Source organism: Balaenoptera acutorostrata, chromosome 3 (genome assembly GCF_949987535.1).
Source record: "Balaenoptera acutorostrata chromosome 3, mBalAcu1.1, whole genome shotgun sequence".
NCBI classification, from domain to species: Eukaryota; Metazoa; Chordata; class Mammalia; order Artiodactyla; family Balaenopteridae; genus Balaenoptera; species Balaenoptera acutorostrata.
This window is the reverse complement of record NC_080066.1, coordinates 32,879,779-32,895,768: the sequence shown is the minus strand read 5'-3', so window position 1 is coordinate 32,895,768 and position 15,990 is coordinate 32,879,779. Positions and strand designations below refer to the sequence as shown.

At 55.8% G+C, this 15,990-nt stretch overlaps 1 protein-coding gene across 6 annotated transcripts in view; it reads left to right on the top strand.

The window, feature by feature from the left end:
- Positions 1–15,990, top strand: part of RASGRF1 (Ras protein specific guanine nucleotide releasing factor 1) — a 107,465-nt gene that overhangs the window by 67,942 nt on the left and 23,533 nt on the right. For 2 of the 6 annotated variants that reach the window (XM_057544509.1, XM_057544506.1), the window contains exons 14-20: positions 2,720–2,968; positions 5,545–5,918; positions 8,308–8,460; positions 10,077–10,247; positions 10,814–10,920; positions 11,342–11,454; positions 14,102–14,162. In XM_057544509.1, coding sequence (XP_057400492.1) covers positions 2,720–2,968; positions 5,545–5,918; positions 8,308–8,460; positions 10,077–10,247; positions 10,814–10,920; positions 11,342–11,454; positions 14,102–14,162 — 1,228 coding nt within the window. The remainder of the gene's footprint in view (positions 1–2,719; positions 2,969–5,544; positions 5,919–8,307; positions 8,461–10,076; positions 10,248–10,813; positions 10,921–11,341; positions 11,455–14,101; positions 14,163–15,990) is intronic. The other 4 variants (XM_007167514.3, XM_057544507.1, XM_057544510.1 and 1 more) reach the window with 3 other exon arrangements.

Below are 15,990 nucleotides of genomic sequence, written 5' to 3'. Positions count from 1 at the left end.
CTGGATCCCTGTCTGTCGATTCCATGCCGCTTACATTTTCTCTCCTCACTTGAACCTCTCCACCTTCTCTGCATTCTGGGAAAATTTCTCAAGTTCGCTTCTGCGTCACTCATTTGATTTTCTGAGTCTCTCATCTGCTGTTACTTGCATTCATGTCCTCTGATTCAACACTCTTTATCTTTCGTTTCCAAGAAATCTTTCCGATCTCAGATGATTTCCTCTTCCTGGTTGCTTCCTGCGGTTCGGTCAATGCAATATATATTCTCCTGAATCTTGGTGAAAAATAAAACAGGTGTTTTCTAAAATGTTCTGTGTCTTGCAGCAAAGCTACCTTAGAAGGAATCATTCCTGTTTCTTCAGGATTGTCTCTTTTCAAACTGAAAGAAGAGAGACCCGTGGATGTTTAGACCCAGCTCAGCCCTCAGGTCCTCAGCCCACTATGGTCTGGTTGACCACCAGACGCCTGTCCTCACGTGTTGGCAGCCTGAGAGGAATGGGACTTGCTGCCACCAGATCCAGTTTGGAAGGTCCCAGAAAAGGACTTGGATGGCTCTGGCTTGGGTTATACCCCCACCCTATGCAAAAATCACTTTGGCCAGGGATGAAGGACTTTGATAGATCTGATCCAGGATGACTGCTCAGCCCTGAGGGTTTCCCTTTTAGTAATGCAGGCTATGTTAATTGACCCTAATACTTTAAGAAGCAGCCAAGGTGAGGTCAAGGAGGAGATGACCTCCCCCTACAAAGACTGAGAAGGTTGAATAAACTGCTAAGAATTCTGCCCCGCCTTGGCACGGGGCGGAGGTTTATAATGAATGACAGTCGCAGCTTCACCCTTTGTAGCTCTTCATAACTAAGGGAGGAGAGATGTCAGCAGATTGCAGGCAGCAGGAGCAGCTAGTAACAGAAATGTGTAGGACTTTTAGACTTAGAAAAAAAATTAGACCCTTGGGGATTGAATTAAGCTATTCGTCATATCTGCTGACACTTGCTCATGTAGTTTTTAATTTTGGATTGTGAGCTTATTTTCAGTGGGGGGGGGGGGTTATCTTTGAATGTCTTGTACAGCCTGGTTGACAGATGCCTTTCCAGAAAGGTCTTGCGTTTGTTTCCACCAGTTGCCCCAGGAGCATTACATCCTGTGACCACACTAATGCTCTTTGGGCTTTCCAGACCACAAAGGTAGTAGGTATTTGTCTTCCAAAACCACTGGAAGGGCAAATAATACACTCTCAAGGGAGCTTGATACTCTCCCCATGCTACCCCCTCACAGCCTGGGCTAAAACAGAAAACTTGCAATCTTCTTTTCCTGGTGGGTAGATTTTTCTAGGCCACCTTTCACTGAGCCTATAACCCTTAAAGGGTCCCAGCTTTACATGGGGGTCTCACTCCAACTCCCTCCACCCGCAGGCCCAGGCCTGGTCTACTTCTCTATTGAAACCAAGGCACTTGGTTTCCAAGAGCAACAGATGCCCTAAAGGCAGCTAAAACATCAACTGGTTTCCAAATTTCTCTTCATTTTTGGCCCCTGGAAATTTTCCGTATATTTTTTGCCCCTAGTTTTTTTTTTTAATTGAGATATAATTCATGTAACATAAAACTCACCATTTGAAAGTGTATAATTCAGTGGATTTTAGTATATTCACTGTGTTGTGCAACCATCACCACTGTCTAATTCCAGAATATTTCCATCACCCCAAAAAGAAACCCCATGCATATTAGCAGTCACTTCCAATTCCCCCCTATTTCTACCCACTGGCAACCACTGCTCTACTTTCTGTGTCTATAGATTTGGCTCTTCTGGATATTTCATATAAATGAAATCCTACAATGTGTGGACTTTTGTGACTAGGTTCTTTCACCTAGCATGTTTTCAGGAGTCATCCATGTTGTAGCATGTATCAGTATTTCATTCCTTTTTATGGCTGAATAGTATTCCATTGTATGGATAGATCACATTCTGTTTATCCTTTCATCAGTTCATAGACATTTGGGTTGTTTCCACTTTGGGGCAATTATGAGTAATGCTGCTCTGAATATATGTGTCCATGTTTTTGTGTGAACGGATTTTCTTCATAGCTTGTGAACTTGGCAGCACATTATTTTTTTTTTTTTAATTTATTTATTTTTATATATGGCTGTGTTGGGTCTTCGTTTCTGCGCGAGGGCTTTCTCTAGCTGCGGCAAGCGGGGGCCACTCTTCATCGCGGTGCGCGGGCCTCTCACTATCGCGGCCTCTCCTGTTGCGGAGCACAGGCTCCAGATGCGCAGGCTCAGCAACTGTGGCCCACGGACCTAGTTGCTCCGCGGCATGTGGGATCCTCCCAGACCAGGGCTCGAACCCGTGTCCCCTGCACTGGCAGGCAGACTCTCAACCACTGTGCCACCAGGGAAGCCCAGCACATTATTTTTAAGTTTGTTATATTTCATCCAGCATTTCTAAGAGTTTTATAATGTCAGGTCTTCAGGTATTATTGGGAAAAGGAAGTTGCAGCCCATTTTACCTCAACGTCAGTCTTCCAAAGCTTTCCTTGTTCCCGTCACAAGCCACCCCGTCCTTCATCAGTCCCTCCATCCTTGGCTGTTGGTGCGCTGGGGAGACAGTGATGGGTGTGCCGTGGTCCAGCCCTCGGGGAGCTCGCAGCCCGGTCGGGGAGACAGCCACGGACTCAGACACCTTCAGACCCAAGTGCCTTCTCGGTCCCTCCTCCCTCCTCAGGTCCGACGCCTCCTTATATTGTGATGACGTGGACATTCGCTTCAGCAAAACCATGAACTCCTGCAAAGTGCTGCAGATCCGGTATGCCAGCGTGGAGCGGCTGTTGGAGAGGCTGACGGACCTGCGCTTCCTGAGCATCGACTTCCTCAACACCTTCCTGCACTCATATCGCGTCTTCACCACTGCCGTCGTGGTCCTGGACAAGCTCATCACCATCTACAGGAAGCCCATCAGCGCCATCCCCGCCAGGTGGGCAGGCCTCCTCCTCCCGGGCCGACCTGTAGAGCTTCTGGGCCCAGGAGGGAGACGGAGCTCGGCAGCGGGCTGGAACCTGAGCTGGGGGGTTGAGGGGCACCCCCGCCCCGGGAGCCAAGCCTGCCCTTTGCAAAGAGGTGGGGGAGGGCTGACCTGCCTGATGCTCCTGCTTAGCCCCAGCTTTCTCTATCCCCCAGCCTGGGCTCCAGGGGTGGGATAGAGTTTGGTGGAGGGAGGGGGGGGTCGCCTCCACAGGACAGGGTTTCCCCACCTTCCCCATTTAAGAAAGGAAAAAAAAGAGGAAGGGCGGAGTCAAGGGAAGAAGGGAGGGAGAGGAAGAGACAGAGAGAGAATCTTATCCCCTCTCTGCTTCGACCACGTCCTGCTCTGAAGAAGAGAGAGTCCCTTTCTGCACACTTGGGGTGGTTCCACCTGTGGAGGGCTGGCCACCTTAGCCTTGGCTTCAAGGCCATCTTTTCCATCTGCGTTGTCACAGCTCAGCCCTGTGGGGGGCCAACTGGGACCAGAAAGGTCAAGAGACTTGCCCCAGGGCTCCTGGAAGTCTGTGGCAAAGTGGAGACTTGAACCCAGGGCCCCGGTCTCGTGGAACCCACGCAGCCACCCCTGTCTGAGTCTGGGCGAAGGGCAGGGCGGAGGTGCCCCCCTGACATTCCTTTCCCACCTGTCCTCCTCACGTCCCTGCTTTAACCAGCCTTCAGCTGCCCACCCCCAGCCCGGCCAAGCTTCGAGGGGCCTGGTGGGGTCACTGTCAACCCAGGGTCCCTGCCAGGTTAGAATTCTAAGGGCAGGCGCAACCCACACAGCAGGGTCAGGCGCTAGACTGGCCGAGGCCCGGGGCCAGCCCCAAGAGCCAGCCTCAGAACGTCAACATTTACCAGTCCAACTGCTGGGGACCCAGCTTAGTGAACAAAGACCTTTACCGATATCCCGCCAGATGATTACCCAGCCAAGGGTGGTACCAAAGAGGCACCAGGGGGGCAGGTCAAACCCAGCAAGACCCTCCCCGCAGCCCGGTTTGAGATGGGTGAGGAAGGTAGCTATCAATCCTCACCCAGCAGAGGGGAAAGTGAGGCACAGAGGCATGAAGGACCTGCCTGAGGCTACCCAGCAGTAGGTCAAGTTCAGGGGTCCTGATGAACCTCACTGCTCCAGGAGGGGCCTGCCAGGAAAGGAGGCGGGCCAACTGGTGCTTTCCTTTTCTGCCTGAACCTCCGCCTTGGACACCGCTGAGTCCTCTCCCACCCCCCGGGTGAGACTGGGGCTGGGGCCTCGGCTCTAGGGCTGCCTGGAGCAGAGCTCCTGAGCCACACCAACTCCCAGGGCCGCCTGGAGGCCGGGCTGGTCCCAAATGGGAGCCCAGGATACGAGGGGGGGGCAGGGAGGCCTGCAGACTCTAACCACCCCCCCGCCCCGCCCCCACGCCTCTGCTGCCAGAGCAGACCAGCTGCCCAGAGTACACCTCCATCCCCTCCCCCAGCCCCTCCCTGTCCCCCTCCCCCCCCAGTGCTCACAGTTTACCTGCTAAACCTCAGCAGCCAGCTTCCCAGGGTCTGAGAGAGCAGGAAAAACCGCCCCATCCAGGATGGAGTCACGCCTGAAAACCAATCGAGATCATTCCCGAGGGATCCAGCAGGTCACCCCCCGGAACCTGGGAACCCCCTGGGATTCCACCCAGCAGGCAGAGCCTGTAGTGGGAAGAGGCATGTTCAGATCCCAGCCCTTAGCCCTACCGCCTTGACCAAATCCCTTCACCTCTCTGAGCCTGTTTCCTGTCTGTGAAATGGGAATACGGAGCACCTTCCCCCTGGGGCAACCGTGAGGATTAAGAGCTGAGGTCTGTCCCATGCTGGATACATTCCGTGCATGCAAACTGCCTTTTGTGTTATCATGTATGTATCACCTGTTCCCAACCCGGCCCTGAGCTGTGGGCCCTGCCTGCAGACGGTAGGAGTGTGGCCAGGGCTGCGGGGAGCCTCCTGTCCCCCAAGTTTACACCTGAGGCTGATCAAGCGCCCAGGTGGGGTGGAAAGGACACTGGGTTTAGAGTCAGGAGGCATCAAATGAGTCATTTCCCATCTCTGAGTCTCAGCTTCATCCATAAACTCTCTGGACCTGGGTGAGGAGGACGTCAGAGGTGTTGGTGACACCGAGCCCGTGCGGGGGACAGAGAGAGGTTCCTCAGAAGCCTGCAGGTCAGGAAGACCCACAGCATCACGGGTCAGCTGCTGCTGCTGACCAGAGGGATACAAAGAGGGAGCATCAGGCAGACCTACCGTGCCACCAAAGTCCCTGCCCCCCTCCCAGAACAGGACACTTGGGCCTATAGACACCTGGCCACAGACCATTTAACTACCTGGCCCCTTGGGCGTGGCCTCCTCTCAAACCTGCCCACTCAGAGGACCAGCCCGGCGGTCAGGGAGCATGAGGTTGAGGGAGCTGCTCAGCTGCCCCGCTGAGCCCCCCAGGAGACAGGGGACCCCCAGGCCCGGGCCGGCAGCCAGGCCTACACTGACCGTTTGTTTTCATCCCCTCCCTGGCCCTCCCCACAGGTCACTGGAGCTCTTGTTCGCCAGTGGCCAGAACAACAAGCTCCTGTACGGCGACCCCCCCAAGTCGCCACGCGCCACCCGCAAGTTCTCCTCACCCCCGCCCCTGTCCATCACCAAGACGTCATCCCCGAGCCGCCGGCGGAAGCTCTCCCTAAACATCCCCATCATCACGGGCGGCAAGGCCCTGGACCTGGCTGCCCTCAGCTGCAACTCCAACGGCTACACCAGCATGTACTCGGCCATGTCGCCCTTCAGCAAGGCCACACTGGACACCAGCAAGCTGTACGTGTCCAGCAGCTTCGCCAGCAAGATTCCAGATGAGGGCGATATGAGCGCTGAGAAGCCGGAAGAATTCTCAGCTCCCAGCAAGCAGAGTGAGTGGATGCGAGGGCCAAGCTGCCCCCTTGCTCACGGACCCGCTGAGGCCGGCCCAGCCCCGCCAGGCTCCCACCGGGAGGCCAGATGGTGGTGGCAGTGCAGAGCCTGGGCGGGGCAGAGGCAGGCAGAGATGCCCAGGAAGTGGGATGAGCGTCCCTCCCGCTGCCCTGATGACAGCTTCCTCTTGCATCCTTGTATCTGTCCATCTCTGCAGTGGACGTGTCCTGGGCCAGGCCCCAGTCAGGGCCTAGGAGAGAAGAGGGCATCAGATGGGGCTCCTGCAGCCCAGGATTCACAGTGTGGCTGAGGAGCAGGACCAGACACGGAAACATGGGCGCCTGATGCATGTCGTGTCAGAGGGGTGCTCGAAGGACCCCGAGCATGGAGTGGGGGCGCCGTCGGGAGAGTCTGAGAAGGCTTCCTGGAGGACCTGTTAGATTTAGATTTGTCACCAGGAGGAAGGGAGAACATTCTAGACAAAGGGAATGGAGTGGGCAAGACTGAGAAGCAAGGAAAAGCATTGTGTGTTCAGGCAACACCGTGAAACCCAGCACACCTGGAACGCTGGGCGTGGGGCAGTGGCCGGAGGTGATGCCGGGCAGGCTGGGCCCTCCCTGCCCTCAGAAGCCCGACCATTCTAGAATGGCATTTGTTGGGAGGATTGTCTGGCTGTGTCTTAGGTTGGGTCAGCCCACATCCTGGGTGACACCAGCCTTGTCTTGGTTAGCACACATGTGCATACATACATACACACATGCCTGTACACACACGAACACACAACCCTGGGCTGGATGGAAGCCCCAGCCTTCGAGGAGGAGGCCTTAAATTTTAAGATGGTCGGAAGTTCTCTCCTCTGAGTTGAGAAGAGGGAAGTCAGCGGGACCACCAGCAGAGGGCAAAGCTGGGGAGGGGTAAAGCCCCCAGGAGCTTCTGGTACCAAGTGACATTTACTGTGGCGCATACAGTAAGTAGGGGACATGCACAGCTGAAAGTCAGTAGTAACCAAGGTAACAGCCGACCAGAGAGCCCCAGATGCCGTCCCGCAGGAGCGAAGGATGGAATCCCTGGCAGGGCAACGTCAAGGGGCACAGAACTCCATCTGCCACAACCTGCAGGGAGTCCAGGCCTGGCGCGTGATAAAATGTGATGCGAGACAGCCCTGAGAAGTCATCTCATACTGGGCTTTTTTTTTTTTAATTGTTTTTAAAATTTATTTACTTTATTTATTTAGTTTTTGGCTGTGTTGGGTCTTCGTTGCTGCGCTTGGGCTTTCTCCAGTTGCGGCGAGCGGGGGCTACTCTTCGTTGCGGTGCACGGGCTTCTCATTGTCATGGCTTCTCTTGTTGCGGAGCATGGGCTCTAGGCGTGCGGGCTTCAGTAGTTGTGGCACACGGGCTCAGTAGTTGTGGCTCGCGTGCTCTAGGGCACAGGCTCAGTAGTTGTGGCTCGCGGGCTCTAGAGCGCAGGCTCAGTAGTTGTGGCGCACAGGCTTAGTTGCTCTGTGGCATGTAGGATCTTCCCAGACCAGGGATCAAACCCGTGTCCCTTGCATTGGCAGGTGGATTGTTAACCACTGTGCCACCAGGGAAGCCCCTCATACTGGGCTTCTTGACCAGTGATCCAGGCGACCCTGAACCTGTCTAACTGTGCACCAGAGTTCGTGTGTGTGTGTGTGTGTGTTTGTGCACACACATATGGACATTCTTTTCTAAAGAGAAGACCTATAGCTTTCTTTGGGTTCTCACAAAGGTCAGGTGTAACTCCACTTACTTTCTAGTTGGGGAAACTGAGGACCAGAGAGGTGAAGAGTTTTCGACCAAGATCTCACCATGCCAGAGCTGGACTTTTGATATAATTCATCCGCTTTCCCCAAAATGTGTAAACCACGAGTCTCCCAAGATTTAGGGGGACTGCCCAAACCAGGACACTTCTGATAGTGACCGGGTGCATGGGACAAGAGGTATAAAGCAGGATTTTATATCCTAGACGGTCACCCTAACTAAGGTGCTTCACACACACACCAAAAAAGCGGGGAGTGGGGTAGCACCTTGCTACTCAAAGTGTGGTCCGCGGACCAGCCTCGTGGGCATCATCCCTCTCGGGCCCCACCCCAGACCTCTGAACCAGAATCTGCATTCTAACAAGATCCCCAGATGTGCCCATTAAGGTTTGAGGAGCCCTGGCAGAGCAAAAGCCAGCTTGGAGATTGACAGGCCCATCAGCGAGTAAAAGGTCTGATGGGGCCCCGTGGCAAATGAAGCTGTTAAACTGTCCTCAACAGGTATATCCCAAACCTACTCCGTTTGCTTCGTTAAATTCTAGACCCGCATTTAAAAGTCATTGACGATTTGAGAAACATCAAATTGTTTCCTTCTTTTTTCCCAGGCTCGGAAGTCTGCATGAGGGAAGAGTCAGATAACGATCAAAACCAGAGTGACGAAGGTGACACTGAGGCATCACCAACCAAATCGCCAACAACACCAAAATCGGTCAAAAGCAAAAATTCCTCAGGTACAATCCACCAACCCGAAACCACAGGTCAGTTCCAGAGGACATGTGCCGTCCAGGCGGGTAGAAGGCGGCGGGTCAGGCTGAGGAAATGCCAGGGGGGGTCACGCCTTCTGTTTTATGAGTGACTCCTAAGTGCAGGAACTCAGCTGCACTTCACAACCCAGGGGGCTGCAACACCGGCTGGTAAATCCTGTTCTTCAACTCAGCAGAATCACTCCCCTGACCTCAGACAAGACTACCTAACCCACCCAACGCAGGTGGGCAGGAAGGCCCAGCATTTGGCTTCATTCTTGGAAAGATCCAGGTTCAGAAGATGTTTCCTGAGCTGCTGCTACATGTCAGGCTCTGGGCCAGGCTCTTTAATAACATCCGACACCTTGCAGCGGGGCCAGGGCATTCCTGTTTTTTCATCTAAGGGAAAAGTCTCCGAGAGGTTGTGGTGATGCCCACCCAAGTCTCAGAGTCATGACCCTGGAGGGTTCTCGGGGAGCCACTGAGTCTCTGGTTCCCGTAAAGCACTTCCCCACATACAGGGGGGCTCTGAGGTACCCAAAAGTGAGGCATAAGCTTATGGAAAGCCCCTGGTCCCACATACAAGGTGCAGCCTGAACCCTGAACTCCCCAACTCCCCAGGCCCTCTGAGGAGACCCAGTAAGTCACAGGGTCACCCACCTGCAGAGAGAAACTGCTCAGACACACTGCAGGCCTACCACAGCCTCTCAGGTACATGGAAGCAGATCTCACAGACAGCCAAATTCCAGAAATCAGCTTTGAGTTTTAAAGTTAGTCATTTGCGCCTCACTGCATAAGTGCTGTTACTTTCTCCTAAGGATGGATTGCTCTCCAGAGATTTACAAGCTGAAGCTTAAGGTTTCTGGAGTGAGATTCTGCTACTATTACTGCTAAAAAAATAATGATTATTATTAATTGCATTGATATTCCATGGCATATATATTGGTTGGCCAAAAAATTCATTTGGGTTTTTCTGTAAGATACAGCTTTTCACACAATACTAAGTACTTTCATCTGTGTTAACTCCTTTCATCTTTACATCCACCTTTTGAAGCAGGTGTTAATATCCCTATTATCCAGAGATTATTTTGACTCAGAGAGGTTAGGTAATTTACCCAAGGCCACACAGCTAGTACAGGGGGTGAGGACTCGGAGTGCAGTGCTCTTTCCACCCCACCGTGCCAGGGAGACCATCAGTATGAGTTATCCGTGTCAGACACTGGACAGGTTATGTGTTCATTCCAAATAGACTGAAAGGGTAAGAAAACTCACGATGCTGTCCTCAAGCAGGGCTGTGCCCAGCTGGGCCTAAGAGGTAAAGGGTTTGGAGCTGCAGAGGGATGGAAGGGGCGGAGGGTTGGTGGGACCTACTCATCTCAGCAGGAGAAGCAGAGGGGGGCAGGGGCTTTCCCTACTCTGAGGCAGCCCTGGGGTGACATGGCATGGCATGAGCGTGTCCCGTCCCGGGGACCCCAGCAGGGGAACAGACCCCGCTGCCACTGCCTGACAAGCCGTGGGTGCAGTGAGCCCAGCCAGCCCGTCTTGGGCCCCTTCTAGCCTCAGGACCCCTGGTTTCCTGAGCCGAGGGCTGGACCAGGAAGGGCTGAGGAGTGGTTCCGTGCTCTCCACAGAGTTCCCACTCTTCTCTTATAATAATGGAGTCGTCATGACCTCCTGTCGCGAGCTGGACGGTAACCGCAGCGCGCTGTCAGCAGCCTCCGCCTTTGCCATAGCAACTGCAGGCGCCAACGAGGGCACCCCAAACAAGGAGAAGTACCGGAGGATGTCCTTGGCTAGCGCAGGTAGGGGGGATCGCTCACGGCTGCTGATGACAGCCGTGGCCCCAGGGGCTTGTCCGCCTTTGAATGTGGAGCGCCTGCTGCCCCAGGGCTTGTTCTGTGCTGAGCCTCCCGCCTGGAGGCCCCTTCCTCCCCACCCACCCCCTCTGCTACTCCAAACCTCTGCTCAGAGTCAAGCCCACTGCCCACGGGATGCTCGGCCATCCCCACCACCTCCCACTGCCACGACATTGGTCCTGCAGAGAAGGGGTCCCAGGGAGCTCTGATCCAGTGCGGCCCTGTCTGGAGAGGCTGCCAGACGCCTCCAGCAGCCCCTGAAAGATGCCGAGGTCCGGGAGAGGCGGGTGTGTATGGACTGTGTCCACAGAGAAGTCGTGACATCCAGTCTCATTGGTCAGAACCTGGGATGGTTGTCACATACTTTCTCATCCCCTGCCCATAGCCCAGCCGCCAGCAGCCAGGCGGGGCAGCCCGACTTCCCCAGATCTGGGGTCTAAGTCTGGACTAGAGGCCAGTGCTGTTTCTTATCCTCGCGTCCCCTCTCTTGCCTCTGCCACGTGTGCCGCCAGGCTTTCCCCCCGACCAGAGGAACGGAGACAAGGAGTTTGTGATCCGCAGAGCAGCCACCAATCGCGTCCTGAATGTGCTCCGCCACTGGGTCTCCAAGCACTCTCAGGTGGGTGGGACTAACCCCGGGGCGGGCTGCTGGGAACCCGAGGCCACTGACCCCAGGAGCCAGCCACCCTGATATTCTCGGGAGGGCCTGCTCAGATCCCCTACAAGGGGACCTAGGACATTCCAGGGGACAAGGGGCCTCTGCTCTCCGCCTCTGTCTACAGCAGAGATACCTCCCAGAGCCTGGCCCAGGGGTGTAGCGGTCAAGATCAAGGGATGCTCCTTGATCTTGCCCAATGCCTTCTACCTCTGGGTCTGGAGGCTCCACTGACACCCGGCCAGGCAGCTAGGGAAGAGGGGAATGAGGCGGGCAGCCAGCCGTGGGCAGGAGTCGAACCCTCAGCCTCCTCCTCTGGCCGGGCCGGGACCACCCCAGGGCAGCTGGAACAGTAGCCACAGCCGCCCTCCCTTCTTCCCCACAGGACTTTGAGTCCAACGACGAGCTCAAATGCAAGGTGATCAGCTTCCTGGAGGAGGTCATGCATGACCCGGAGCTCCTGACCCAGGAGCGGAAGGCTGCGGCCAACATCATCAGGTAAGGGCTGAGGTCGGCCTGCTGGGATGGGGCCCTGCCCTCGGCCTCCGGACGGCTGGCCAGAGGCAGGGAGACGAGGAGGGACAGTCCCAGGCCGAAGGACTGCCTCAGGCAGGTGTGCTGGGAGGATCTCGGGGCAGCCAGGCTCTGGAGTGGGCTGTCCATGTGTTGTTCTCCCCTCTGCCTGCCCCCGTTGGACCTTGAGCCGCTTGAGGCAAGAAGGGTGTCTGCTTCTCCATCCACACCCACTGCGAACACCTATCTAGCCCATGCCGTCTTGTGTGGTAGCCACTAGTGACATATAGGTGTGAAATCTCAATTAATTAAAATTAAATAAATTTAAAATTCAGTTCTGGGACTTTCTGGTGGTCCAGTGGTTAGGACTCCGAGCTTTCACTGCAGGGGGCTTGGGTTCCATCCCTGGTCGGGGAAGATCCCACATGCCACCCAGACAAAAAAAAAAAAAAAAAAAAGAATATCATTAAAAAAAAATAAATTCTCATCAGTTCACTCAGTCCCATGTAATTAATTTTTTTTTTGAGTGAACTGATGAGGATGAGTATAATTTTTGTGACTTTCTGTCTGAATTAAAAAAAAAAATCCAACAAGGACTCAGAGGCAAAGAATATACAAATCATTTTTCACTGCAAAGTAAAGGAGCTGTTACAGTGGAGGCTTACTGGACTGAATGTCAATATTATGACATAGTATGAGTGTGTTTCATGTTTGGTAATTGCAATCATTGTTGCTTTTGTTGTGGGCATCCATGTACAATGCTTGGTGTCAGTCTATCTCTTGTAAAAATAAAATACAGTGTGTGTGTGTGAAAAAAAATAAAAATAAAAAAAATAAATTAATAAAATTCAGCTCCTTGGTCACACGAGCCACAGGTGGCTGGTGCGTCCATGCTGGGCAGCATAAAGAACATTCCCATCGTTGAGGACGGTTCTGTTGAAGAGCACTGGCAAGCCCCTGTTTCTAGGTGCTCAGGGAATGTCTGTTGAACTGAGTTAAATTGTCCCCAAACCTGTCCTTTTTCCTCCTGCCCCAGACTGCCTCTCCTGATGGAGGTCAGAGGTCAGGTGGCCCCACGTCCAAGCCCTGCTGGCTCAGACAGTGACTCGCTGTGTGACCTTGGGCCAGCCCCTTCTCTGAACCTCGTTTTTCTCCTCTGTAAAATGGGCGAACAACACCCACTTCCAGGGCTGTGGTGAGGCTGTGGTGAGATCATGCTGATGCGTCTGCAGGTCTTTCAGGGGTGTCGGGCGCAGGCCCCAGTCCACCCACCGCTCCCATCCTGCTGACTCAGGCTGCCCTCCGGCCCTGCCCAGGTGCACGGGCTCGGGGTCAGGCCTCACCTCCTCACCTCTTGCCTGGCTCCGGCTGCCCCTCTCTGTCCCGCGGTCATGGTCTCTGACCCAGACTTGCAGCCGCTTTCCTGCCGACAACCCAGTCTGCAGTCTTCCTCCAGCCAGACCATCCACTTTGCTTTCCCAAGGCCCGTGCTTCAGGCCCCATCGTTCCTGCAGGTTCAGCATCCTAGAATCTCTTCCACACCTCCCCGCCTTCAGTACCTGCCCCCTAGACACACACGCACACACACACGCACACGTACACACGCACACACACACGCACAGAGTCAACCACCAGGTCCCCCAGGCTCCTCCTCCTGGTCCCCGGGAGGCTTTCAGGGCTGTTCTGGGACCCTGAGCCTATCGGCCAAAGTCACCCTCGGTCAGGGAGCTTGTTTGGGATGCTGCCGGGGTGCAGGGGAATGAGCCGGCTGTGCTGTTGGGCAGCCCTGGTGTGGACGGTGGACCCACCGAGCCCCAGCTGCGGGTCTGCAGGTGAGATTCCTCTGAGCCACTGCTTCCTCGGAGGGAGAGCGCCAGTGACTCAACCAGGCCCCGCAGCCTCCTGAGTGTCCCCCCAGCCCCAGCTTGGCTCTCAGGCCCATCCCTGGGATTCACGATCGCTGTCAGAATGAGGGTGCAGCACCTTGGCCTGACTCCGAGGGTCCAGCCTCATTCCCCACCACTGCTTGGGACCCACTCGACTGTGCTCAGCCGCCCGTCGATGGCATCCTACCTCCGGGCCTTTGGCCCCCACACTGCTGCCTCCCACCGTCCTCCGTCCCTCCCGTTTGGATGGCTTCCCAGCCCCTCCTGGCCTCTCTGATCCTCCAGTCCGGAAGGTCCTTCCCCTCCTTCCCCCCACAGGCACGCAGGAGCACGGACCACGTGCCCAGCCCTGTGCTGGGTACCGGAGCTACCGGCACAAATCGGACATCACTCTGCCCTCAGGGGCTCCTGGCGGGTCTAGCAGGGTGGGACAGGCACATACACAGCCGTTCCAACGTGGGGAGCCTGAGGCTGAGACCACAGGAAGCCCGGGGGCTGAGGGAGCCCTAGGTGGGGACCTTGCCCAGCCAGGAGGGTCAGGGAGCTGAATCCTGAGGACAGCCCATCAAGAAGTCAGTGACAAGAAAGGGGAAAGGGGGCTCCTGGCGCAAGAAATGGCAGAGCACAGACAGAGAGGTGGGGGGCGCCGAGACCGTGGGTCCTTGCGTGCTGGGGCAGGGAGGGGGCTGCCACAAAGGCAGGCGGCACCGAGCGCATGGGGTTCATTGTGGTTTCTCGTCCCATAGGACTCTGACCCAGGACGACCCGGGGGACAGCCAGATCACGCTGGAGGAGCTCACACAGATGGTGAGCCAGGCCTGCCCTCTTGCTTGCTGGCCAAGTCTGTCCTTCCCTGGCCTCCTGGCTCCCAGGATCCCCACCCCACGACCCCCTGATGGAGCTCAGTCACCCCCTGTATTGGTTTCCTAGAGCTGCCCTAACAAAATACCCCAGACTGGGTGACTTAAAATAACAGAATTTTATTCTGTCATAGTTCTGGAGGCCAGAAGTCTGAAATTAAGGTGTCGCTGGGGCCATGCTCCATCCAAAGGTTCTAGGGGAGGATCCTTCTGGGCCTCTTCCGGCATCTGGTAGCCCTGGGCGTTGCTTGGCTTGTGGCAGTGAATCTCCCATCTCTGTCTCCATCGTCACATGGCCATCTCCCTGGGTGTCCCTGCGTCCTCTTCCCTCTGTGTATGTCTGTCCCTGTGTCCAAACTTCCCCGTCTTATAAAGACACCAGTCATACTGGATTAGGCCCACTCTTAATGACCTCATCTTACCTGAGCACATCTCTAAAGACCTTATTTCCAAATAAGGTCACAGTCACAGGTACCAGGGTTTAGGACTTCAGCATATCTTTTTTTGGGTGGTGGGGAATTCAACCGATAACACCACCACCTCCATTTTCTTCATCCTCTGTCTCCCATCCCTCCCCTGACCCCTCAACTCTCTCTGGTCACACTGTCCCTGCCTGGGAGGAGGAGGGTAAGAAGTCAGGCCTTCGGTGGGTGAGCTGCCCCTATGCGCTGGAGCTGTGCTGGAGTCTTAAAGACTCTTATCAATAGTGCTGCAAGTTTATATCATTATCCCCACCTTCCAGAGGAGGCAGCTGAGGCAGGGGTAGGGGAGTGACCCAGCCCAGGTTATGCTAAGTGGCGGAGCTGGTGTTCACACTCAGAACTCATTGCACACGCCACACTGCCTCACCCAGAGGGGACAGGATGCAGTTGACCACCTGCCTAGAAATGAGGGGACCCCGGGCAGAGCTCACGGTAGCGTTCCATGCGGTGGAAGGGGACGATGGTCTGTGTGCTTCCAGGGCCTGGCTGGGCCCACTTTTATTTCCAGGTTGATGACATGCCACCACGAGCCACCCCAGGGCCCCAGGCCCCTGCCACCCACCACTGCAGCCAAGGAAGCTCAAGGCCAACTCTGACCTCCCCGGAGGTGGAGACCGTGCGGGCCCCTCGGCCCCTGCTGGCTCACTTCTCAAACTGGCCGAGTGACATCATTCTGTCCCAAGTAGCCAGTGTGAGGACTTAGGCCTCTGGGTTCTGAGCCCGCTGCTCTCCTCTTGCCCCTCTCCTGACTCCCGGGGCTGGTTCTCCCTGCTCGGGGGGTGGCTGAGGCCATCCATGGGACACTGGCACGCTGCCTGCACCTGGCGCCTGAGAGCAGCAAGCAGGGCTGGCACCCCAGGAAGCCGCATGTGCCCCCGCAGGCAAGCTCAGGGGAGCGGCTACACCCTGCTCTTGTTTCCCAGCAGGGGCCCGACTGGAATGTTTACCCCTCAAGAGCCTGAGGGCCTCTTGTTCCTTCATGAAGAGCTGAGGCTCTTCCAGAACAAAGCACTGCCCGCCGAACTGCCCCCGGCCCTGACCTGGTTCCCAGAGGCCAGAGGGCCTGCAAGGGGCACGTCCAGTGTGGAGGAGGCCCCACGGCCTCACCAGAGAGCAGAGAGCAGGAGGGCTTCCTGCTGTGTCGGCTTTCCAAGCCTCTGCTGCCAGGCTCAGCCCTCGCCTGGCCACGCCAGGAGGAAGCAGGGGAGCCGCCCCTCCTCCTTGCCCAGCACTCCTCCTGCTGGGCCTCTCCGCAGCGCTCAGTGCCCCCGGCCACTGGGCCACCCCACCCTG